The sequence below is a fragment of the Capricornis sumatraensis genome, chromosome 1, assembly GCF_032405125.1.
Source record: "Capricornis sumatraensis isolate serow.1 chromosome 1, serow.2, whole genome shotgun sequence".
Taxonomy (NCBI): domain Eukaryota; kingdom Metazoa; phylum Chordata; class Mammalia; order Artiodactyla; family Bovidae; genus Capricornis; species Capricornis sumatraensis.
Genome location: NC_091069.1, coordinates 234,392,097 through 234,417,692, shown reverse-complemented (window position 1 = coordinate 234,417,692; position 25,596 = coordinate 234,392,097). Strand labels below are relative to the sequence as shown.

At 45.9% G+C, this 25,596-nt stretch overlaps 1 protein-coding gene across 1 annotated transcript in view; it reads left to right on the top strand.

Annotated features, from left to right (window-relative positions):
• Positions 1–25,596, top strand: part of CLSTN2 (calsyntenin 2) — a 449,021-nt gene that overhangs the window by 406,756 nt on the left and 16,669 nt on the right. Inside the window, exons 9-10 of the mRNA XM_068969228.1 lie at positions 2,950–3,112; positions 18,536–18,702. Of these exons, the coding sequence (XP_068825329.1) occupies positions 2,950–3,112; positions 18,536–18,702 (330 nt within the window). The remainder of the gene's footprint in view (positions 1–2,949; positions 3,113–18,535; positions 18,703–25,596) is intronic.

Here is a 25,596-nt window from a genome sequence, read left to right as displayed (position 1 = left end):
CGCAGGACTGAATGAATGAGTGAATCTCCATTCGTCCCAAGCCTAGTATCTTTTTTTTTTTTTTTTGGCAATAGGATTGATGAATGAAGGATTAAAAGATTGTTGCTCCATTTGCCTGGAATGTTTTCCTTACCATCTATTCTTAACAGAGTCTTAGCAGTTCTAGTCACCCTACATGCCACCTTCTCCCAGCCAGAAGTCTGGATCTCACGGCGCATTGTGTCTTGTCTGTAAGACTAACCTCAATTCCCATTTCATTCAAGTCTTATGTGTATTTGATACCTAATCACCACCACCACCCCTGCCCCAAATTGAAAATCTGAAGGCAAAGCACATACCTGATAAGTTCTGCGTTCCACATAGCCTCTAGTACACTCCCTCACACATTGATTTGTAGGTAAATGCATCACACATTGAATAACTATGTTCAAAAATACCTGATTTCCTAAGAAAACCAACTCAGAACTTCCCGTGTGGGCTTTTCTAGGCCATTTAGACCAACTCTTGGCAGCCTAACTTCCTCCCCTCTCATGAGAGGCTTCTCCAGTCCCCAGCTCACCCTGGAGTACCACCCTGCTCCCAGCCCAGACCTCCTTGGCATTGTTCCTGCTACCCACCCTGTAAGCGATGTGAAAGAAAGCAAGCCAGAGGACCCAGCCTCCACCCAGCTTCGGCAGACATGGAGCACTGTAGAGTCAACCAGCACGTGGATTCAATGTGGCCATAAGGCCCGAGAGCATGGCCACTGAAAGTGGGGTGGTGGTGACCTGGGCAAGGAGCCCCCTTGTGCTGCCCAACCGACTTTTGTGTTCTGTCTACATTTCAAAGGGTATGAGGTGTAGAGAGGGTTACTGCACTTCCACCTGCCCTCTTCCCACCCAGGACTAGTCAGAGGTTTCCTGATGCCTCAGAGAATATCCTGGGGGTGGGGGTATTCTGACTAGCCATCCTTGACTTGCATCCTGGACTGCAAGTCCAGGGTACGTTGGGCCTCCTTGGATTGGAAGCTTCCTCATTCGGAACTCTCCTTAGCTCCTCATTCTTCTGTTGCCCCCAGGCCCAGTCTCCAGGTCTTCCTTTGTACCACACCTATACCCCTAGTCAGCCTCACCTGGGTCCCAGACCTACCCCCAGACTCCTGCACCCAGTGCAGTGTCTGATCACAGGCATCAAGTAGGAGGGGAGTATAAACTGGGTTAGGACCTCTAGTGGGATATATGCAGTACTGAACTGTATACTCATGAAGTGTAACAGGATTTTGGAAATGTCTGCCTGGACCCCTCCTTCTTACCTTCCAAGGGTCCCTAAAATATTCATCAGCCTTTATCAGGTTAATGGACTTCAAAAGGAGTAATTTTCTGAGACATGAGACAAGACAGTATAAAAAGAACATTAAGGGGAAAAAATCTGACTCTAAAATGAAAGGGAAAAGATCATTTAGCATCCCTGTTGGTGTTATCTATTCATGAGAAACAGCACATTTAATCCAGAGTGGGGTGTAGGGAGGACTTCGATGCCCTCCCTTGGGGTCACCTTCCTGCAGAACTCATCTGTCTCTGCTCCCGCAGATGACAGGGGTGATGAAGACAAGAGGATGCAGAAGGATCTGAGGGTGAGGGAGTCAGGGAGAGACAGAGTCTAATGTGACGTCTAAGGCACTTGCTTGGATTGGAGGGAGGGGGTGCCATTCCCCAGCCTTGCCACCTTTTGTTCTTCCTAGCTCCTTTCCCAAGACACGCCATGTTGGCTTCTAATTTGGATCATACTGCAAAGAGATCAAACCAGTCAATCCTAAAGGAAATCAACCCTGAATAGTCATTGGAAGGACTGCTGCTGAAGCTGAAGCTCCAATACTTTGGTCACCTGATGCAAAGAGCTGGCTCATTGGAAAAGTCCCTGATGCTGGGAAAGATTGAGGGCAGAATGAGAAAAGGGCAACAGAGGATGAGATGGTTAGATAGCATCACCGACTCAATGGACATGAACTTGAGCAAACTCCGGGAGATAGTGAAGGACAGAGGAGTCTGCCATGGAGTCGCAGAGTCAGACATGACTTAGAGACTGAACAACAAGCGGGATTTGAGTACCTTGAGGTCAGGAATAGTGACTTTATCCTGGCTCCAAATGTCTCTACCCACCCATTAAGGTTAGGTTTTGGTTCCCAGGTCTAAGACCAGAAGTCTTAAGTACTGAAATTATGAGCGGACATGAATGTGGGTGTGCTCTGTACCAAGTTCAGCCAGGAGGACTCATCTGTCATCCCTTTTTGGCTTCCCAGGGACTCTAAGGAAAGATGAAACTGAATCTTCTTGGGAAGACTATCTGTCTCAGAATTTATTTTGCTTCAGTTGAAGGGAGCATGCCCAAAGGAGCTCCTTGGGCAAGCATTAATATAGACAAAGGAATTGAAGGTTTTCTGTTCTTATGAAACTCCTTCTTCCTTTGTCTGTTGCCTTGTCCTTGCTGATTACTCCTAATTTCTTCCTCTTCTATTTTGTCCTTTCTCTTTCCCTTCCTCTGCCCCTTCTCTATCTTCATCTTCATTTCTACGTCCAGTCTAGCATCTTTCTTTTTATAGCGCCATCCATCCCCAAGCTTCGAAAAACATTTTTGATTTAACTTTTCTCTGTTGCTCATAGAGAGCAAGTTTAAATTGACACCCCCACCTGTCCACCAAGAACTTGCCAACAAAGATAATCTGTCCATAGTCAGATATTTGCTCAATGATTAATTTCCCAGGTGTTCCTCTGTCCCATGGTTTGCTCCACCATATTTGATATGTGTTTCTCTAACCGCAGTGCATATTAGCCATTATGTTCACTGAGTTCTTTGCAATAAACATTGTTAACCTAAAGGTCTCTTCTCCCCCTTTCATAATTCGAATAAAAGTCTGTTGGATGTTTCATTGCGTATTCAATTTTAAGTGTTGCTTCTCTTTCTTTTCACTAGATTTGTGACAAAGAATGGCATTACTATGTCATCAATGTGGAGTTTCCTGTGGTCACCTTATACATGGATGGAGCAACGTATGAACCATACCTGGTGACTAACGATTGGCCCATTCATCCATCTCACATTGCCATGCAACTGACAGTCGGCGCTTGTTGGCAAGGTAACCCTTAAGTCCAGCCCTTCTCCCTGGCCCAACTGTGTACAGTCCATCAAAGGCACAGGCAGAGAAAAGGGCAAAGCAAGTGGTATGAGCTTCAGCCAGGAAAATTTACTATCCCCTACTAATAAAACAGGACTTAAAAAGATAAGGAGGAATCCAAGCACTAACCTTGTGTAATAATAAAGCACTTGGCTTGAGACCAGATTTTGACTTTAGATCAACATGAGCAATTTCAGGATTGCCTCTGAGTTGCTAATGCATTTTATTGTTCTGGAACCTTATCTGGTTTCAAACTGGGGCTGTGTAGAGAAAAGCCTGCAAGTGGAATCTGGTATAAAAAATTGCCAGTTGGCTCTGTTGCTCTCTACACTGGTCAGGAGCCAAGGATCTCTCTTTATCCCCACTCAAATTGTGTAAGACCCCGACCCTCTGTTCTGGGAACTCACTTCCTCTGCTGCTGCCTCTCCTCCAGTCCCCAAACCCAGACTCATCACCTCTTTGGAATTAGGAGAGCCAGCTCTCTGAGCATGCATCTAGCCTTTCTGCTCCCCACTCAGATCGGTGGAGATGTTTATCTTTGCTCCCTTTAACAGCTGGGGTTCTTTGAAGTATCAGTGAGAGACCAGACGGGAAGTAAAATGCTCCTCAAATAAGCAGATCAGTACTTTGAGATGACTCCTCAAACTCTGGATGATGCCTTCTTTGAGGGTTACTAAGATTTGAGACCTTGACCATTTACTGTGGGGGGAGGAAAAAGTGGGTTGTGGTACAAGATTATGACTTGGGAGGACTGGCTCCCTCTAGGGGAGACATAAACCCCTCTGGGTTGAGACAAAGAGTAAGTTCTGGGCAGCTCCATGCAAGAGAAGATGGCAAGAAGGGAACGTGGTGCAGCCTTGGGAGCACTAGGGACAAAACCCAGGAAGGAGACAAAGTGGGAATGAGGCAACGGAAGACAATGCATTTCTTTTAATTGAAGTATAGTTGCTTTACATTGTTGTATTAGTTTCAGGCATACAGCAAAGTGATTCAGCTATATATATATATCTTCTTTTTCAAATTCTTTTCCTTTATAGGTTATTGCAAAATCTTGAGTAGACTTCCCTGTGCTAAATAGTAGGTCCTTGATCATCTATTGTGTTTATAGTAGTGTGTATATGTTAATCCAAATTCCTAATTTATCCATTCCCCTCTTTCCTCTTTTGGTAACCATGGTTGTTTTCTGTCTGTAAGTCTGTATCTGGGGTTTTTTTTTCTAGTTTTTAAATATATTTGTTATTTAACGAAAAGAATTTATTTAGCATTAATTTTTTAAATTTTTAATTGGAGGATAACTGCTTTACAATGTTGTGTTGGTTTCTGCAGTGCAACAATATGAATGAGCTATATGTATATGTATATCCCCTCCCTCTTGAGCCTCCCTCCCACGCCACCCCCAGCCCAGCCCTCTAGGTCATCACAGAGCATCAGGCTGGGCTCCCTGTGTTATGAAGCAGCTTCTCACTAGTTATCTGTTTTACACATGGTAGTATATATATATGTCAATGCTACTTTCTCATGTCTTTGTTTTGTATATAAGTTCATTTGTATCTCTTTTTTGTTTAAGAGTCAGCATATAAGCATTATCAATGATATTTGTCTGGTTTACTTCACCTTGTATGATAATGTTTACATCCATCCATGTTGCTACATATGGCATTATTTCATTCTTTTTTTATGGCTGAGTAAGAGTGTATTTTTGAGTAGAAGTCACCTACTTGAAGTCTTATGTACATCACATGACAGTAAAAATCTTCTCAAATGTTTCATAGAATGTGATAAGAGCTCCCTCAGTATTGCAGAATTCCCCAGGATATCAGGAGAGGAAGTCTGTGTCATCTGGCGCGAGCCCATGAAACTAGTCAGTATAGCAAGGCTATACTATTCAGAGGTTGCCCAAGAATCATACTCAGAGGTTGCCCAGGAATCATTAGTGTTAGAACAACAGCCCTCTCATGTGGCTGCATGTCCCAGCTAGACACCACAGCCAGCCCGTAGATAGGAACATAGATTGGATGCTGCCCATTAGAAAGAGTGCTAAGAATGCATTTGAGTCAGTTCTAATGAGGTGGATGAAACCAGAGCCTATTATACAGAGTGAAGTAAGTCAGAAAGAGAAACACCAATACAGCATTTTAATGCATATGTGTGGAATTTAGAAAGATAGTAACGATGATCCTATATGCCAGACAGCAAAAGAAACACAGATGTAAAGAACAGACTTTTGGATTATGTGGGAGAAGGCGAGGGTGGGATGACATGAAAGAATAGCATTGAAACATGTATATTACCATATGTAACATAGATGACCAGTGCAAGTTTGATGCATGAAGCAGGGCACTCAAAGCTGGTGCTCTGGGACCACCCAGAGGGATGGGGTAGGGGAGGGAGGTGGGAGGGGGGGTTCAGAATGGGGGGACACATGTGCACCCATGACTGACTCATGTCGATGTATGGCAAAAACCACCACAATATTGCAAAGAAATTATTCATTCCCCAATAAAAATAAATGAATTAATTTTAAAAAGAAAGAAAGGGCCCTAATCATGTTGTCACCGTGAACCTTACCATGACTTCCCTAGTGGCCCTCAGGGACCACATCTGATCCCCATCATCCCAGCCTGCAATGGAAACCTGCAGAATCTCTAACTTCCTTAAGCTCCTATTAATACCTTCTCACCAGTTTCCTTATCTAGAGTAATACCTATATTGCAAGGTTATTATAAGGACTCGGTGGCATTCACTTGGAGTGTGCTTGGCATGTTTCAGCTGAATGAATGTGTAAATTGGAAACATCTGCTGGTTGCCTCCTCTACCTCCTTCTCTGCTCCTTGCACCTAAACCCAATAGGCAGATTTTCCACAAGACCTTGGCACACTTTGGCTTCTGTGATTCGAGCTTCCCCACGGCTCCCTGAACATACTGACCTTCTCCCCTTCCCCAGGACTACAGGCCCTGGCCAGCCAGGTCCATCTCTAGGTCAGAAAGAAGGTCTCTGAGCCTGGGAAAGAGTCAGTCAGAAGACAAGCACGGGAAGATGGGGCTGATGTTGTAGGAGAGAACTCATCATCCAGGCTTCTGAGCGCAGAGACGATTTAGGTATCTTTTCTGAAAGGAAAGATAATCTTTGGTGAATTTTCAGCATGGGAGAAAAATCCCTTAAAGTCTTTAAAAATTGAGCTTTGGGGGATGAGTATGAGTTCCCTAGGATAATAAAGGTAGCAACAGCATATGCCATGGCAGAGCAGCTTGGCGTCGGCATGCCCAGGGTGCCCTACCACTGGAATGTTCGTGGATCAGAATGAGTGGGGAGGAGGAGAGACAGCTGAGACCAGGCCATAGGGTGCATCTTGCCTTGTTAGGAGCTTGGATTCTTATTAATATTTACATGCTCCCTGGAGCCATATTTTTGTCTTGAGTGGCGGTGTCGCTAAGTTGTGTCCTACTATTGCGACCCCATGGACTGTATAGCCTGCCAGGCTCCTCCATCCATAGGATTCTCCAGGCAAGAATACTGGAGTGGCTTGCCATTTCCTTCTCCAAGGGATCTTCCTGACTCAGGAATCGAACCCAGGTCTCCTGCTTGGCAGGCAGATTCTTTACTGACTGAGCTACGAAGGAAGTCCCCTTTGTCTTGGGAGGAGACATCAAAAGGTCTTTCAATAGGACACAGTGCTGTGAAATTGATGGTCTGTAATACAGCCCTTGCCTTGGCATGCTTCTAAGCCTTCCGAAGTCCACTTATACGCACATTATAAGCCCACTGTGTGAACAGGCCTTTTTGGGACTGTAATTGTAGGGAGTTTTTCAGGTACTTTTGAGGTTGGCAAGGGAACCAGTTCCCATTTGTGAAATTTCCATTCAGTGGGTTAACAATGGGGATGGAAAATAATGTGCTAGCAGCTGCTTGCTGGATGCTCCCAGGAACTCAGAGCTGGCACTCAGAGGCTCCAGTTCAGAGGCTGGGCAGGACTCTGCCGCCCCAGTTAGCCTACTGTGTCCTGTGGTTGAATTGGAAAGCCAGAGTAATCAGTGGAACTTCATTTTCATGGGTATTTTTCCAGTAATTAAAAAAAAATGAGATTTCATTTACACTTAAGAAATATTGCCAGGATGGCCTCAAGCGGGCAGCATATCTTAATTCTAGAGAAGGACTTTTGAAGTCAGGATGGACCTTGCATCTCAAGAGAGTCCTTCTGTCTCTGTGTGGCTGCTGTGTGCCACCTAGCCATCACTTCTGTGCTCTGCGTCAGCGTTTTCGGGCTGGAGTCAGAGCCTCTCTCCAGGCCAAGATCAGTCTGTGCTGACTGAGAAACCACTGCCTTTAGACAAATACCAAGTCCCTTGTCTCTCTCTGGGTCATGCCATGCGGGAAGATTGTTTAAAAGACTAATTAATTTGTTCTTTTCCTTAGAGTCCCTATTCATCCACTTCTAACAACAAAAATTCAAGTTCTACTCATATATGGTAAAAATTATATAATCTCCTTTGTGCCTGGACCTCTACCCTGGGTCCAACCACCCAGGGCCTATAACTCAGTTGTCATGGGAGTGAGTCAGGAAGGGTACTGATGTGCCAGCCACAGAGATGACCCAGCAGGTGACACTCCAGAGCACCTCTCCCCCATCACGACAACCAGAGAAGCTCTGACTTATTTATTTTATATGATATCAGAGCTAGAGTTGTTTTAATGAAATGGCTAAATGTGTTTGAAGAAGCATAGCTGTAAACATACACATAAGAAGGTACCACCCTGCCCCCTGCCTGAGCCTTATCTGCTCTTGACAGAGCTCATCACTGTCTTCCCTGCTTGTGGCTCTGTCCCCAGCGACCTCTGCCTCTGCTGGGGACTCTCCTCCAGCGCTCTGGACCTTGGCCTTCCTAGAGTGTCCAGCTTTGCCTCTTCCTAACGATGGCACCCACTGGTGTTGGATAAGAAGGGCCTTCTACCCTAGCTCCTGGTCTGGCTGAGTCCTACCCGCTACTTAACAAACAAAGCAGCAGGAGAGAGATAGAGAAGGGGATAGTTCTAAAAATTAGACTCTGTTAAGGAACAGACACAGAACCCCCACTTACTTGTGGCTTTTGGGAGGGTCTGAGGCAAAGAATACGAATGGCCAAAAAAAGGAATAAAAAGGCAGAAATGATGCTGAAAGTTGCAGTAATCAATAGCATCCGTTCCTCAGACAGAGGGGAATTGGAGCCTCATGTGGTCCTGAGACCTGGTGTACATTTTCAGGTCATTATTTTTGCCAGACACTAAAATTAGTGCAGACTTGGAGCGCATGTCATCACTTAATAAACTTGGTCTAATTTAATACAATTTCTCTTAATAAAGTCTGTGTTGAAATTATTTCGCATCCCTGGAGGTCTCTGCTGCTGGGAGAGAAGCACGTGCTAGCATAGTCTGCCTTACATTCAAGTGGCATTTCCCAAGGGCTTCATGAAGCTTGGGTCCCCCAGGTTCCACAAGGAGGCCAAGGTCAAGTTTGGGAAACCATATCAGCCATCCCCACAGCCCCACACTGAAGAGTCACAATGCACCTTTTTTTATTCAAAGCTCTCAGAAACTCACCAAGAAACCAAGCAGTTTGACATTACCTAACCTATGTTTCTCAGTCTTATTTCACTATGGAACTCACTCTTTGTAGATTAGTGTTCCTGGAGCACTGTTTGGGAACCATCTCATTGGAGTTATTAATGGAGGTCTCTATCTCCCACTAAGGCATGGATTTGCAGAAGGCAAGGACTGTCTGCTCTCAAAGACTCCCCTTCCCTCCCCTTCCCTCCTATTTTATGTCCTGCAGAAGGCCAATAATTATTGGTTATTGAATTATATCCCAGTTTTGAGTTTGTTTTGACAAAGGTGTATGGCTCACGTCTGACACACAGGGGTGACTAACACAGTGTCTCTTAGCATTATCTGTATTTAAAAATCAAGTAAAGATGATTCTAGGCCCTAGATTTCATTTGGCATAAGGGTATATTGGTCTAAAGACAACACAGATGAAATCAGCTTTAAAATTTGGTGATTTATGTGTGGAAATACAGGATAACTGAGTTACAATTTTAACTTTGAATCTCATTCTGAAAGTTACATTAATTAGAAAATTTTAACAAGGGTCTTAGAGCAAAAAGACCATTTTAATTCTAAGTATCATTTTAACTTCTCTGAGAGACACACTAGGGCAAGGAGAAAAAAAGAGAAGGAGACCCCTGAAGAAAAAGAAGACTCCCATGACATCATCTCATCTCAGAGCTCCTTGGTTCTTGCTGGCACCCAAACTGCTAGTTTTGAGTTCCTGCACTGTGCTCAGCTCTGGCTTGTCTTCTCTTTAATAACCCTGTGTTGTGGATGTAATTATCATCTCCATTTTGCTCATGAGGAAACTGAGACTCAAAGAACATAAGGACCTTGGGAAGGGTCACCTAGAGCCTGGATTTGCGCTGAGAACTGTGTCACCCACAGCCTTAATTACACTGCTACACCCTCCTCTGCTTCTAGAGATGTGTACAACCAGATGACATTTAATAGCCAAGCAAGGAAGGCCAGAAGATTCTGGAATCTGCAGTCAAACCATTTGCCAAGACTCCCCAGGCATTCTTCCCCAGATCAGACAAAGTCAAGCTAAGGCCAAAGATAATGACTGGCCCACTGGGCATCTTGGTTTAATGGGAGGGCTGAATCTGGAGTCAGAAAAGAATTCTAGACCCTCACTGTTGCTGCTTACTTGCTCTGGGTCTTTGAAGACTGTCTTGCCTCTGTGCTCCTGGAGAATGGCAGAGCCATTCAGGTTGATATATGAGGGCCCTTCCAGTTCTGTGAATCTAGGTGCCTAACGCCAAAGTACTGACTTTTGGGGTCATCCCAGAAGTCATATGTTTCTTATGAACTTAGAACCCACCATGTAAATGTTGACTGAAAATGCTGGAAGGATGGAGGCATAGCAACCAAAGGATCAAGAAAGCCTGCTGAGACTGTGTCACGGCCAGCCCTGAGGGCAGAGCATCCCTGACCACCAGTCCTTACAACTACAGTTCTAAACCCTGGGGTTGTGTGCAGGTTTTCAAGCCACAGTTTATGGGAGTCTATTACACACTTCACTTAGTCTTTGCATTCAGTGGGTATCTCCATCACTGAAATGAGAGAAAGCAAGATTTCGAATGGTCTCACCATTTGCATTGCTCAAAATTGATAGCCAACCATCCGTGAAATTGTGTTCATTGAGAGGCATCCCCATCAACAAGCCATGCACAGAGCAGTATCCAACTCAAGCAGGAGGGAACATGGCCCCCACTCCTCTCTATGTGCTTCTCAGACTAAATAGCTGTGGGAATGACAGCAGGAAAAAAAAAGACCAGCAGCATCCCACACATACTTTGCAAAGGGACGCTACTTTGTCCATTCACACAACACAGGTCTTTTACTCAGAGGAAAGCGAATATTATTGATTCTAAAGCTATGTGTATAGTTGGTGGGCCCACCTCTCAGTGGAAAGAAAGTTGAATGAAAACTCTGGCTCAGAATAACACAAGCTATGTTAAATCACTTTTGCCAAAGACTATTATTTTTCAGGAGAACTATGTTTCCCAGTAAACTTGACACAAATCATCGGGAGTTGCTGCAGAAATCATTCATTGTCTACAGAACTCCGTGTAATTGGACATTCACCCTCAGCCTTGTATCAACTCCAGCCTGTCCTCATCTTTCTGAAGCAGCCCAATTATGAGATCTTCCAAGAAATTCTGCTCGAACCCTCCCAGCCATATGTCTTGTATGGCACTCAGGTCAAAAGCTTGAGAGCAAGCAAAACCTGAGTCTGAATCAGTTTCACTAAGTTCTGCCTGTAGGGCCTTAGGCAAGTTACCTAGCTGTGAAAACATCATCTGTAAAAGAAGTTGTAGTTTAGCGGGTAAGAATCTGAATTCACAAAGAAAAAAGTCATTTTTCCACATCCATCTTAGTGTCACTTCCAGTCCCTCTTCTATCTGAGTGGGGGGATTCAACCTTGGCACATTTGGAATTCTCCCATTTCTTTAGTCACTCAGTTGTGTCTGACTCTTGCAACCTCATGGACTGTAGACTGCCAGGCTCCTCTGTCTGTGGGATTCTCCAGGCAAGAATACTGGAGTGGGCTGCCATTTAGGGTGCCAGCTGATTTCAGGGGGATGTATAAGGGGCTAGGGTGTTGAGGGGCCTCCAGTCATCTCTCCATGTAGGTGTCTACTGAAACGGTGTCCATCTCTTTGATCCTCAGTCATTAGTGGTCCTTCGGGGTCATCAGTGCTCTGTGTAATTCCTTGTCTTAGGGACACAGAAATACCTCTGCTGCTTCTCATATCTCGTAAAACCATGCTTGGTCCCTCTCTCCATCTATCCTGATGTGCCAGGTTCGCTCTCTCTCCCAACATCACACGCTGTTTCCAGGTGTTCACCCTCATTCTGCATCTCTGTCATCCTATCCATCCACCCCTCCCCTGCCACCCCCTAGTCTGGGGTATCATCTCCTAGACTGGGGAAAGGCAGGGTTTTTTTCACCCTCTATTTTCCATGGATGTTAAAGATACATCTTCCCCACCCTTCTAAATTTAGGACTTGAAATGAAATAGAGGAAGCGACTCAGGTCCAAGCCCCATCTTCTCTCCCTCCTGTCAACCGTTCTTGCAGCAATGAGCACAAGATAGAGATGTGTTTAAACTGAGGGTAAGATGGAAGAAATCAGAAGAGACAGACTATGATCTCAAAAGTACTATCCTGCCACTTAAGCATTATTAAATAAAATACCCTGGGGAAAACATCGTCATGTTTTAAGGACCCAATGTGTGTGTGGTAAGTTGCTTCAGTCATGCCCAACTCTTTGCGACCCTATGGACCATATCCTGCCAGGTCCTTCTGTCCATGGTATTCTCCAGACAGGAATACTGGAGTGTGTTTCCATTTCCTTCTCCAGGGGATCTTCCCAACCCAGGGATCAAACTGCACCTCTTGAGTCTCCTGCATTGGCAAGTGGATTCTTTACCACTAGCACCACCTGTGTGTGTTAGTAGCTCAGTCATATTCAAGTCTCTGTGACCCCATGGACTGTAGCCCACCAGGCTCATCTGTCCATGGGATTTCCCAGGCAAGAATACTGGAGTGGGTAGCCACTCCCTTCTTCAAGGGATCTTTTGGACCCAGGGGTCAAACCCAGGTCTCCTGTATTGCAGGCAGACTCTTTACCATCTGAGCCACCAGGGCAGCCCTGGGGACTTAATAAATCACTGCTATTATTTTTCCCCTCTGATCTGTTAGATGTATTTTCTATATCATGTGTTTGGAAATTAATCATGCACTGCCTTAGGAAATCAACTGAACTGGCAATTTACTCTTATATTTTTATTTTACTTTTCCAGTGTCTATACTTTATTCTCCCAAATGAATGTGAGCTCCTGGAAAACACAGTCCTATCTTATCATCAGCTGAATGCTAGGCAAACAGCAAACACTTTAAAAATGTATGCAGGTCTAGCCTTAGGAATCTGTGTTTGTAAATATTTGGAAAAGGTTCTTTGTGTTTGGAAATCAGGTAATTTTCTTTTCTTACAATAATTCATGAGCGTGTGTATGTCTAAATGTTAGCAGAGAAGCCATGTGGTGTGTGCAGACACCCTAGATATTAAACAGAAAGATTTTTCAGTATATGTATACACTCTTTTTTTAAATCCTGCATCACAACCACCTCTGAGTGCAAATATATTTCTAGTTTTTGCTAGCCTCCTATTGCACAATGCTAATTGAATTGCTTTCTTGGAGACGTGCCATTAATAAATAGAGTGCATCACAGGTCTAGGATTCTTAAGTCAAAAATAGAATGGCTGTTTTGCTGAGTGAAAATAGTGTGTAGGAAGATGTTCTGGCACCCAGGAGAGTGTAAAGGATGGTGAATGGTGAGTGAGCAGTTGAGGGGCTCTGGGTGGCAGACCACAAGGGCTCTCTCCCAGCCACACTCTATTTTTTCCGATTTAATTTTAATTGGAGGATAACTGATTTAAAATATTGTATTGGATTCTGCCATACATCAACATGAATCAGCCATAAGTATACTTATGTGACCTCCATCTTGAACCTCCCTTCCACCCACCACCCCATCCCACCCCTCTATGTCATCACAAAGCACCAGGTTGAGCTCCTTGTGTTTTATACAGCAACTTCCCAATAGCCATCCATTTCGCACATGGTAACGTATGTGTTTCAACGCTACTCTCTCAATTTGTCCCGCCTTCTTCCCCCACTGTGTCCACAAGTCTGCTCTCTATGTCTGTGTCTCTCTTCTTGCCCTGCAAATAGGTTCATCAGTACCATTTTTTTATATTCCATATATATGCATTACTATATGGTATTTGTTTTTCTCTTTCTGACTTACTTCACTCTGTATAACAGGCTCCGAGTTCCTCACTACACTGACTACATCCACCTCACTACAACTGACTCAAATGTGTCCCTTTTATGGCTGAGTAATATTCCATTGTGTATATGTACCACAGCTTCTTTATCCATTCATCTGTGGATGGACGTTTAGGTTGCTTCCACGTCCTAGCCATTGTAAATAGAGCTGCAATGAACATTGGGGTACATGTCTTTTTTTCAATTATGGTTTCCTCAGGGTATATGCCCAGTAGTGGGATTGCTGGGTCATATGGTAGTTTTATTCCTAGTTTGTTTTTTTTTTTTTCTTTTCTTTTTAAGGAATCTCCATGCTCTCCTCCATAGTACCAGCCACACACTATAGACTGGGCTGCCTAGTACCACCAGGATGACCAGCTGGTCCTGAGTATGGATGGATACACTCACTCTCTAGAAGCCTACATTTCACCAATTACTCCTCAGATGACCTTGGCCACTTTCTTCTCTCTAAACCTGAGTTTGTTCCTCTTTAACCATAGAGGAAATGCCTACCTCTCAAGAGCTCTATGAAGGTTCAGTAAGATGATGTATGTTGAGGACTTCACATGGCATTGGGCACAGAGTTCCCGCCTAGTCATTGAGACTTGTTGTTGGATCTGCTGCTCCAAGTGGGAGACAAGGCAGGAAAGAGATAACCACCTGCATGCCCTGGAGTGTGGCAGTCTACCAATCAGATCCAGGCTCATACCCTTCTTCCTGCAGGGTAACAGAAGTGTTCTTTCAGTAGGGCAGGACCATGCTGATGGCTGTGAGGGGCACCTTAACCATGAGGGCCCCAGGGACCTAAATCCAAAGACCCCCAGATTGGCTACCCCATACCCAAAGCCATGGCCTGAGAGATCATCTCAGGTCATCTCTCAAAGTCAAACCTGTGGACAGAGCACTTTGATAGAGCTTTGTCCATTCATTTCCAATGTGAAGATATTCTGGGCAGTGTGAGTCAAAACAGATTAAACCCTGAAAGATGGATGCCCAGCTCCCACAGCTGAAGACATCCTGCAGTAAAGCAGTGAGGAGGTCTACTCAGGATTCGCTCAGCCTGCTGTACCCTCCTGGCTCTGCCCCCGCTCCAGGCATTGCCTTAGTTATCCCTGGTCTGCTTGTGGGATGGCTGCAGCCACTCTCAGCCTTCTATCTTCACAGAATGATCCCCAGGGAAAGAGAGCAAGAGTAGGTTCCAGAAACCTTCTAGAGAGAAGATGGAAGCTCTTGTCCAGAGGCTGCCAGCCAGCTTCTCTGTTCATCTCATTGGCTTAGACTTGATCTCCTGATTATCCCTAGACCAACCCTGTGGCTTTTTGGATGCCAGGTGCTGATTGGCTTCACGTGGTATGGCTAATCCCAAGTCCATGCCTGATTCAGTCACTGGAGCAATGGAGACAAAACAGCCTGATGGACAGTGAAAGTGAAAGTCGCCCAGTCATGACCAACTCTTTGCAACCACATGGACCATACAGTCCATGGAATTCTCTAGGCCAAAATACTGGAGTGGGTAGCCTTTCCCTTTCCCAGGGGATCTTCCCAACCCAGGGATTGAATCCAGGCCTCCTGCATGGCAGGCAGATTCTTTACCAGCTGAGCTAAAGGGAAACCCAGCTTTGACTAAACAGAGGATCTTCCTGACTCAGGGCTCTAACCTGTGTCTCTTGTGCCTCCTGCATTGGCAGGTGAATTATTCATTAGCTTTGAATAAATAGAGTCCATCCCTGGAACTCAAGTCAACCCCCCAAACTTCAGTGCTGCCATTGCAACAGGGCAGGAGTGAGGTGGATGCTGGAGAGATGCCACAGATGCTACTCTGCTGAAGCATCTCCTTCAACCCAGCCAACAATTAGGAAGTGTCCACTGTGTGCTAGACAGCATGTAGGAAGCCCAATGACACCAGGACAGGGGCTCGCGTTGTTGAGAGGGATAAATGAGCCAACGTGTGCAAAGTGCCTGCGACAGTCCTCAGTTCCCCTACTACCTGCCCAGTATTGTCTTCACTACAATGAATCATGCATGACTGCTCCCTTCCAACCAGGAGACAGACTTAAATAAATTCTAGCAATGTGTGAGGATGGGCAAGAGTAAGCCACCAGGTGGCATAGAGCAGAGAGATCACTTAGGAGTAAGTAGAAGCCTGGCTTCAAGACGCTTATAGCCCAGTGGTTCTGAACCTTGACTTCATGTTTGATTCACTTAAAGGAGATAGACAAATGAATGGATAAAGGTGAGGTATGTATATAAATACACATATATTAATATAATGTTATATATACATATATATATGACTTTGAATCCACCTGCCAATGCAGAAGACACAAGAGACGCAGTTCAGATCCCAAAGTCAGGAAGATCCCCTAGAACAGGAAATGGCAACCTGCTATAGTATTCTTGCGATGAAAATTCCCTAGACAGAGAAGCCTGGTGGGCTACAGTCAGCAGGTCGCAAAGAGTTGAACATGACTGAAGAACTGAACAAACACACACACACAAACACACACACACACACACACATATATATATAATGGAATATTACTCAGCCATAAAAAGAATGAAATAATGCCACTTTGCAGCAACATGGGTGGACTTAGAGATATCATACTGAGTAAAGGAAGTCAGAGAAAGACAAGTATAATATCGTTTATATGTGCAACCTAAAAAATGATACAAATAAGCTTAACATAGAAAACAAACATGGTTACCAAAGGGGAAAGAGAGGTGTGGGGGAGGGATAATTTAGAAGGTTGGAATTAACATATACCTACTACTGTATATAAAATGAACAACAAGGACCTACTGTATTGCAAAGGGAACTATACTCAATATTTTGTAATAACCTGTAAGGGAAAAGAACTTGAAAAGGAACATATATGTGTATATATATATATAACTGAGTCACCATGCTGTACACTTGAAACTAACATGGCACTGTAAATCAACTATACTTCTATTAAAAAAAGGTCATAACCTCTGTGGGTGGGATACAGCACCAGAATCAGTTTATTCTTTTAAAGATTCCCCAGATGATTAAAATGTGCAGCCAAAATTGACAACCACCTCTTATAGGCTCTTGAAGACATGAAACACATGTACATTAACTAACGATGCTGAGTTCTAGAGGTGCACTGAAATGAATTATCTGTGTTCCAAGGCTCAGGGCAGGGAGAAGGCAAGGTGAGCGGAGAGCTTGAGGGGCCTTGGAGAACCAGTGGGATCTTCCTGACCTGAGCACCTTGGAGGTGGTATCTCAGTGTAGGGAGGAATGGGTGAGAGCAAAAGTATGTGTGCAAACATAGAGGGTATGTCATTCTGGACCCAATCAGAAGAGAGAAACCACGCAGTAATTTCAACAAGAAAATATAAAAACTCACTGACTATAACAGACCACTAGAATAATGAAGGATTAGCTGCTAAGAGAGAACTCTGAAGGCTATAGGAATGCAGGTATCAGGATGCCCACTCCAGTAAGACTGAGACAGGGCCCCCAGTGTAGAGTCCTCTGCCACCCAGGCTGAGGTCCAGGCTTTGCTGACACAGCATCGCTCATTCATGGGTGGAGAAGTCACTGTGGTGTTACTCTGGCAGAACCTTCTAGAAACCTGCTCTCCAGGTGCTAGAGAAACTGATGAGCGGGCCACTGAGGCAGCACAGGAGAACCAGGAGGCAAAACCCAGCAGTGTCCCCTACAAGTGAGTGCAGGCTCAGAAAGGCTACAGAACCTCCTGCAGGGAATTAGCAAGGCTAGAGTTCTGCCCTGATCCATCTTTCCTACATGTTTGGCTACCTCTCTGAACGAACTGAAGTACAAGATCAAAGTTCAGGTTGTTGACGTAGGCTGCCCCCGGATGGAACAGTGTTTGTGCTCAATGAAGTCAGCGGGAAGGGCCTCCTGGAGGAGGTGAGGCTTCCACTGGATCTAAAGGGGCATTAATGTTAGGGAACTTTGGGAAATGAGGGAGAGAATGGGAGGAGGCAGCTTCCAGGCTGCCTTTGCAACACAAGCCACACTGAACTATTTCCCCAGCTGAAGAGCTGACCCGGCACAGACAGTAGAAGGACATAAGTGAGGGGAAGAAGGACAGAGGTAGAACAGAATCAAGGAAGCCCCTATATGACAAAGAACTTGGATTTGAGCAGATATGAAATCAACTCCGTGAGAATCAGAGCCCAGGGACTCGGGGTTCTAGGACCTGTCAATCGCATGCCAGCCTCTCAGTGAAATGAACACAGGGTAGCAGATGCCAGCTCTGCAGTCACACAGACCAGAACCAGAGTGCCAGCTCCAGCGTTTAGCTGTATGTCCTGGGGCAAGTCCCTCCACCTTTCTGAGTCCCAGGGCTCCTTATCTGTCATTTGGAAACAATGACTCCTCTTTGCAGGCTCACCCCAATGAAGTCCCCAGCAGACAGCCTGGCACACAGCACGTCTTTCATCACTGGTAGATTCCTCCCCTGCTTTTACTCTGTAGGCACTTTCTGTTTTCTAAAACAGGAGTCCCCAGCCTCCAAGAATCTAATGCCTGATGATCCAAGGTGGAGCTGATGCAATAACAATAGAGATTAAGTGCACAATAAACTTAATGTGCTTGAATCATCCTGAAACCACCCCCCTCTTCTAGTCCATGGAAAAATTGTCTTCCACGAAACTGGTCCCTGGTGCCAGAAAGCTTGGGGACTACTGTTTTAAAATATTCTGTGCCTCTGAAAGTAAATGTTTTAAATTCAAGAGTTCCAGAATCCTAAATAGGTGCAGCTGGGGAGTGCCAAGGTCTTGGCAGCCAATAACATCCTCTTGACATTCTGTGTTCACAACTCTGCACTCTCCACTTGGAAGGAAAAACTCAGGTTTAAGGGACACAACCACTGTGTCCTTGGCTCCATGGCCGGATGGTACCATGAAGCAATGTTGCCTTCCCAGTCTCCACAGGGCAGATAATGGTGCTTCTTTATCTTTTAGGAGGAGAAGTCACCAAGCCACGCTTTGCTCAATTCTTCCACGGCAGCCTGGCCAGTCTCACCATTCGCCCTGGCAAAATGGACAGTCAGAAGGTGATTTCCTGCCTGCAGGCCTGCAAGGAAGGGCTGGATATCAATTCCCTGGAAAGCCTGGGCCAAGGAATAAAGGTAAGAAAGGAGCCAGCCTAGCCCCCAGTCAGATGGTGCTTTGTGAGGGGGAGGCACCCAGCACCAGTGCACTCCTGGAAGCTGAGTTGTTCCTTGTCATGTGACACAGAGACGGTGCCACGGCGAAGGTGTGGCCACAGTGGGGAGAATCATGACCGTGACTACACAACAGACTTTGTGCTATCTCCTGAAATTCCTTGATGAAGCCTGAGGACAATCAGTTCAATGCACAAAAGCAGGCACACGTTCAATGTCTACCTGAAGGGAACTGTCATATTTCACTGTTTACCCTGGTGGTGGGTTGCTTTGTTGTTTATTTGCCCAAAGGAACTGAGGGATCATGCAAGCATACCTTTCAGAAATACAAAAAAAAAAAAAAATGTAGAATTAAAAGTTTGGACCATGGACAATACGAATTAGCACAGAAGCTCATCCTGGTGTGGGGCGGGATTAGAAAGCAGATGCTGAGGTCACTGGGTCCTCCATTATTAAGTTGAAGCCCAGATTGGGCTCCAGGCAATGTCTCTCATCAGACAGAATACTAGCAGATTTACGATTTTTGTCATCCATGCACGATATAACTAAAGTGATCCCAGGGAATCCCAGCTACATTTTGAGGAAAGCTCCCCCTGAGGGGGCAGGATATGGCTGACTGTCCTCATCAAGCCCCTCAGCCCCAATGGGCAGGGACCAGGGAGCACGTGCCAGCCTCAGGCCTCAGGGTCCTGAGCAAAGAGGGGGTAAACATCATCACGGCCTGCGCTCCATCATAGCGGATCCCAGTGGGAACAGGCAGTCCCTTGGCCTCCTCTCTGGGAGTCAGGTGGCCCTCCCTCTGCCTCTGGGAACACAGGAGACCCCTGAGAAGTTTTCCCAAGGAGGCAGTGATCAGAGCGGAGGTTTCCCGCTGCTTCCCATCTGTCCACACTCAGCCCTGTCCGTGGAGCTGCCCTGCCTTCCTGTTCCCAGCCAGAGCCCAAGGAGTCACCCCTCCAACAGAGGAGCCTCTTGCTTACCTTCTTAGTGGCCAGCTGCTTGTGGGGCTGTGACTCAGGCTGGCCTGGAAGGAACCAGTGGTCTGGGTACATCATGCTTCTCCTTCCGTAGCAGTCACTTCAGCAAACATTCCACGGACAACCACAGAATTCAGTTCTGGGCAGAGTAGGGGGACACAGAAGTGAATGGTCCAAGCTTACTGTCTTTGGGAAACTCAGTGGTGCAAGCGGATACCTGTAATTTACAAGCACCAACATTTACTGAGGGTCTCCCAGGTGCCAGGCACTGTTCTAAAAGCTATATGGATTTAACTCCCTTAAGCCCCGGGTAACGCTATGATAAAAAGAATTATACCATGAATATTCCCATTTTGCACATGAGGAATGGAGGCCTGGAAGAGAAAGTTTCCAAGGATCTCGGAGTGAGTAAAGAGCGGAGCCAGAATGTGAACCCAGGCAGCTCTGACCCAGAGCTTCAGAACTGGGGCATGGGCAGTGAGGGAGGACTCCTTGGAGGAATTCGACTCCTCAGGCAAATTCTGTCTGAGCACATTGTTAAGGATGAGTAAGAACCAGCCAGAAAAAAAGGGAGGGAGTGGTGAGGGAGAGGGCAGGGAGGTCACTCTAGAAGGAAGGTCAGTGTTACAAGTACCAAAATTGCAGGAGGAAAGCTAGAAAGAGACCAGAGAGGTAGGCAGAGGCCACATCATGGGGCCTTGTTAATGTCTGGTATTTCTTTTTTTGGCAACAGTCATTGAAGGGCTCCATCCATGCAAGGGAACATGGTCTGGACAGGGGTGGGGTTCAGAATGCTCACCCTGGGACCTGGGTCAGCGAGAGATGATGGGAGGAGTACATGGACAGTGTAAAGAATGGCTTTCCAGAACACTGTTTAACATGCATGAAAACACACACTTGGGTGCTCTGGATACACAGCTAATCACCTGTCATTGAAGGAAACTCACAAGACCACATGAATTGCACAGGCCAGCTTTCCACTGGTCAGTTTCCTGGCAGCTGGCCCAGGCAAGGCCCTCATGGCACATTTCAGACGGGTATTCTCACAGGCAGAGCCTGGGGTTTGATCCTTGATCCCCTGTGTGTGTTCTCTCAGTGTTTGGTCAAGCCAGTGATGCAGAAATCTGTCCTCCAGATTTCTGAATCTGTCCCCTCTCTGACTCTGGATTTGCTCCCTGCCTCTGGGTGGATCTTTTCTGCTCTGGACCATCCCCTGGGGCTACAGTGTCAGGACTCAAGCACTGCAGAACAAATCAACCAAAGGTGCTGCACTTAAAAACCACACATTCTCAGAAATATGAATTAAGAACCATAGCAATTCTGACCTAGTGATCATAGCCTGTGAAAGAGGAAGTGCTAAATTCAGTGGTACCCATAGCTGTGGGGGGCGGAGGAGGCTAATCCAACATTTTCGGATACCACCTGCTCAGAACCCGCCACTGCAAATGATCCTATTCCATCCTCGGGACGCACCAGGCAAGAACTAGATCACGTATGAAAAGTTAATGATAACACACACGACTTACGGTGCACTCACTGGGGGCTATTTTAGGTTCATTATCCCTACTTCTCACAACAAATTAAGTATTATGACCCCATTTCAGATATAAGGAGATTGGGGCTCAGGGACTTGTCCAAAATAAGTCTAGGCTCTTTCCTCCACACAGCTCAGATTAGAAGACATTCTTGAAAATGATTAAAATTGCTTCCTACCTGTATTCCCTCTTTTATCCCTCATTTTGTTTTTGAATAATGACTGGTGTTTCCTCTGAGCTTCCCTGCTGGCTCAGGGATAAAGAATCTGTCTGCAATGCAGGAGACAGCAGGAGACTCAGGTCCAAGCCCTGGGTCGGGAAGATCCCCTGGAGAGGGGCGTGACAACCCACTCCAGTATTCCTGCCTGGAGAATCCCATGGACACAGGAGCCTGGTGGGCTATGGCCCACGGGGTCGCAAAGAGTTTCAGCATGACTGAAGCAACTGAGCGCACTGCACACGTTTTCTCTACTGCCTCCCAGCCTCCTGCTTCCTCTCTGACTAGGCCAGAAAAGCCAGAGCCCCCCACGAACTAAGGAAGCATCTTGGTCGCTCACATGGACCCAGGCAGGTTCCTCTTCTCACTTGTTTTCCTCTGGAAAATGTGCGTTTCTGGATATTTCACCAGCTTGTCTGGAGTGAGTAAATGGCCAAGAGGGGTGCTGTTATGTATCCATACAAGACACAGTGGAATCGGCACATTGCTGAGGAAAATCTGCTTTTGATTTTCATAGCCTCATCCCTGCCAATTTGTCATCTCTAGTGTGGAAGGGTGGGAAAGAAGAAGAACTTTGGGACAAGACACTTCTAGGCTCAAAGCACATTATGGCTATTTCTGAGCGGGGTGACCTTGGGCAAGGTACTTTAATCCTTTAAACCCCAATTCCCTCATGTATAAAATGGACTTAATATCATTGTGTAGCAATGTAAGAATTGAAAAATACATATATTTTATATATTCTTACATATATTTATATATCAGATATAGCAAAGATATCCATATAGATGAGGTATAGATACAAATCTCCCCTAGAAAACCTGATAAATAGGCTTTGAACGAATCAGTTCCCCTCTCCTGCTGGACTGACCTTGCAGTTGGCATTGCTGCTGCCCCAGCTTCTTTTGAAAAGTAAGTCTGGGTCATATTTGCAACAGAATAGCCTCTATTGTCGGAGAAGACAATGGTACCCCACTCCAGTACTCTTGCCTGGAAAAATCCCATGGATGGAGGAGCCTGGTGGGCTGCAGTCCATGGGGTCGCTAGGAGTAGGACACGACTGAGCGACTTCGCTTTCACCTTTGACTTTCATACATTGGAGAAGAAAATGGCAACCCACTCCAGTGTTCTTGCCTGGAGAATCCCAGGGACAGGGGAGCCTGGTGGGCTACCATCTTTGGGGTCGCACAGAGTCGGACACGACTGAAGCGACTTAGCAGCAGCAGCAGCAGCCTCTATTGTGGTGAATCTTCCTCTGGCCCAGCACAGAAAAGCTGGCAGGTGCCCAAGGGAAGGGTAACATGCCCAGAGTGCCGTGGCCAGTCTGTTCCCCAAGAACAGGCCAGGGCTTTGGGCAGGGATTTCACTGATCTCCCAGCCTGACCCTCCAGGACAGCTGACCATTCTGCAAAGGCCATCTGTGTAATGACTCCTTGGTTCAAAAACAAGAACCACTGGCTACAGAGCTGCTTTCCAGGCTGAGTGAGTGCTGATTCCCAAGAACCCATCTCCTGCCCCTGTGGCAATGCCAGTACCATTCTGTGTCCTGTAGTACCAGAGCCTGACCTTTAGTCATGCCACAAAGACAACACAGCATACAAACAAAACCTACTCTAGCGGAGGATTTTATTGATCTTGCAAGAAAATGTGTTGGTGGCTAGGCCAGCGCCCACCTTATGCCCTGTGGCAGCCTCTGGGATGCTCTGGAAGCCAGAATTGTGTACTAGAGATCCGACACATTCCCTAACCCATCCTCTCTCAAGGAGGCTGCAGTGGGAATGCCTTCTGCTGATGCTGATGCCATGGGTTGCTGCCAATTAATTCCTCTGGAAGCACTGCTTGATTCTCCTATGCAGCCCTCATTCAAGGCTCAGAAATCAGCCTTTTCTGCAGGGGACATCATCTTGTCTCATGCTTATCATGTACTGGACCTTGTGATGCTGAAAAAGTCAGCCAACCCTGTCCTGGAGGTGCTTGCAATCTGCTGGGGGAGGAGACAGACAGCAAAAGCACCAGAAAACTTCTATAGCACGGATTGTAGAGATGAGGGCAGGGGAAAACATAGAAACTTAGGTGGTATATTTAGAAGAATGAGCTTGAATCTGCTCAGACCAGAAGTGGGTGATTTGTAAAACACTGAGAACTACTGATGATTCGCCAGTGTGCGGCATCTCCACAGCTGAGCACTCTAAGCTAGTGAGTCAGCCCCAGCAAGAGAGAAGCCAGCCGGGGGCCTACTGTAGCATCACCCAGAGGCTGTGCATATGTCCAGAGGCTCCCAAATCCAACACAGGGAACAGTGCTTGGGACCACATGTCACAGCTCAGAGAGACTCTGCTCAGGGCTTTGAGGATGGGAGAAAACTGGATCACAGGGAATAATAAACAGTGAGGGAAACGGTACCAGCATAGGCAAAGCCTCAGTTACAGTGTTAAGAGTTATGATAAGAGTTATTATAGAATGAGTACCCTTTTTTAAGTGCTAGATACTTTATATACATTATCTTACTTAAGCTCCAGACAGGTAGATATTAATATCCCCATTATTTTCAATGGAGAAATGAAGTCCAGAAAGGAGAAGTGAATAGTCCCAAGCTGTATTCTGTAGCTCGTTCTGGACCTGGGGTACAAAATCTACACAGCCCATGACCTTTCAAAAGTACCACATAGCCTTGGGGACATGACTCATGCCTGGGAAGGAAGGGCTGGATTCTTCCCATGGATCAAACAGTTGCAATAGCAAATGACTTCAAAACTCTATCACTTAGTGCTTGAAAGTTTATTTTTCTCCCACACTAAGTCAGGGAAATGAGGTAGGCTTTCTACCTAGAACACCAGAGTTAAGAAAGAAAACAGCTAGGGCATCCAGCAGGGCTCTTCCCTACCTCAGCCCAGAGTGCCTGCATCACTTCCTCTCACATGCCATTGGGCAGACACAGTCACATGACCCACCTGCAGGTGGCTTGAGGCAGCTAAGAAGTACAGCCTCCAGGAAGGAAAGGAGAACACAGTTTGGGAAGCACTGATGATGGTTTGCACCAAGGCTTGACTGAAAAGACAAGTGACTGGGAAAAAAGTCCTTTTGGGGAGTAAAAAGAAATGATACTGAGTAAAATATGAGTTGGAAGACCATTCACTCATTCATCTAACAGGGACTTCTGGGCACTCAGGATGAGATTCTAAGATTCAGGATAAGAGTCACAGCTCCCATCCTCAGTGAGCTCACGGTCACTGCACTATAACTATACTACCGTTTCATATGAGCTTCCCAAGTGGCTCAGTAGTAAAGAATCCTCCTGACAATGCAGGAGTCGCTGGTTCAATCCTTGGGTCAGGAAGCTCCCCTGGAGAAGGAAATGGCAATGCACTCCAGTGCATTCTTGCCTGGGAAATCCCATGGACAGAGGAGCCTGGGCTACAGTCCAGGTGGGCTACAGTTCACGGGGTACCGAAAGAGTCAGACACGACTTAGTGACGAAACAACAACAAACCATTTCATAGGCGCTGTAGGAACCCAGCGGGGACATAAGTGAGGGAAGCCAGGGAGGCTTTAAGGAGAACGTATCAATGAAACACTAGCATGATACTTGAAAGAGAAAGGATTGCCCGTCTGTTGGCTGGGGCCACCATGGGCGTTGTGTGTCCTCAGTTGTGTCCGACTTTGCAACCCCATGGTCTGTAGCCCACCAGGCTCCCCTGACCGTGGAATTTTCCAGGCAAGAATACTGGAGTGGGTTGCCATGTGCAGTGGCTCCACAGTGCTCATGAGACATCCACATGCTAGTGGGGTCCAGACAGAGAATGAGAAGCTCTTGTGAAGACTTCCAGGTCATATCAAGGAAAAGCTAAAATAAATGTTTCCCTTAAACCCTTCAGAATATACTGAATCTACCTCATGGAAAGAGCAATGCAAAATAAAACTACAGTAAGATAGTATTTATCACCTATCAGATTGGCAAAAATCCTAAAGTTTGACAGCATGCTCTTTTGTTGAGGTTTTGAGAAAAGAGCATTCTCATACACGGTGAGAGGGAGGGTATAGTGATATAATCCCTAGCAAAGGGAAATTTGGCAACATTGTTAAAATTTAAACTGCATATACCCTTTAACCTAGCAATTTCACTCAGGGA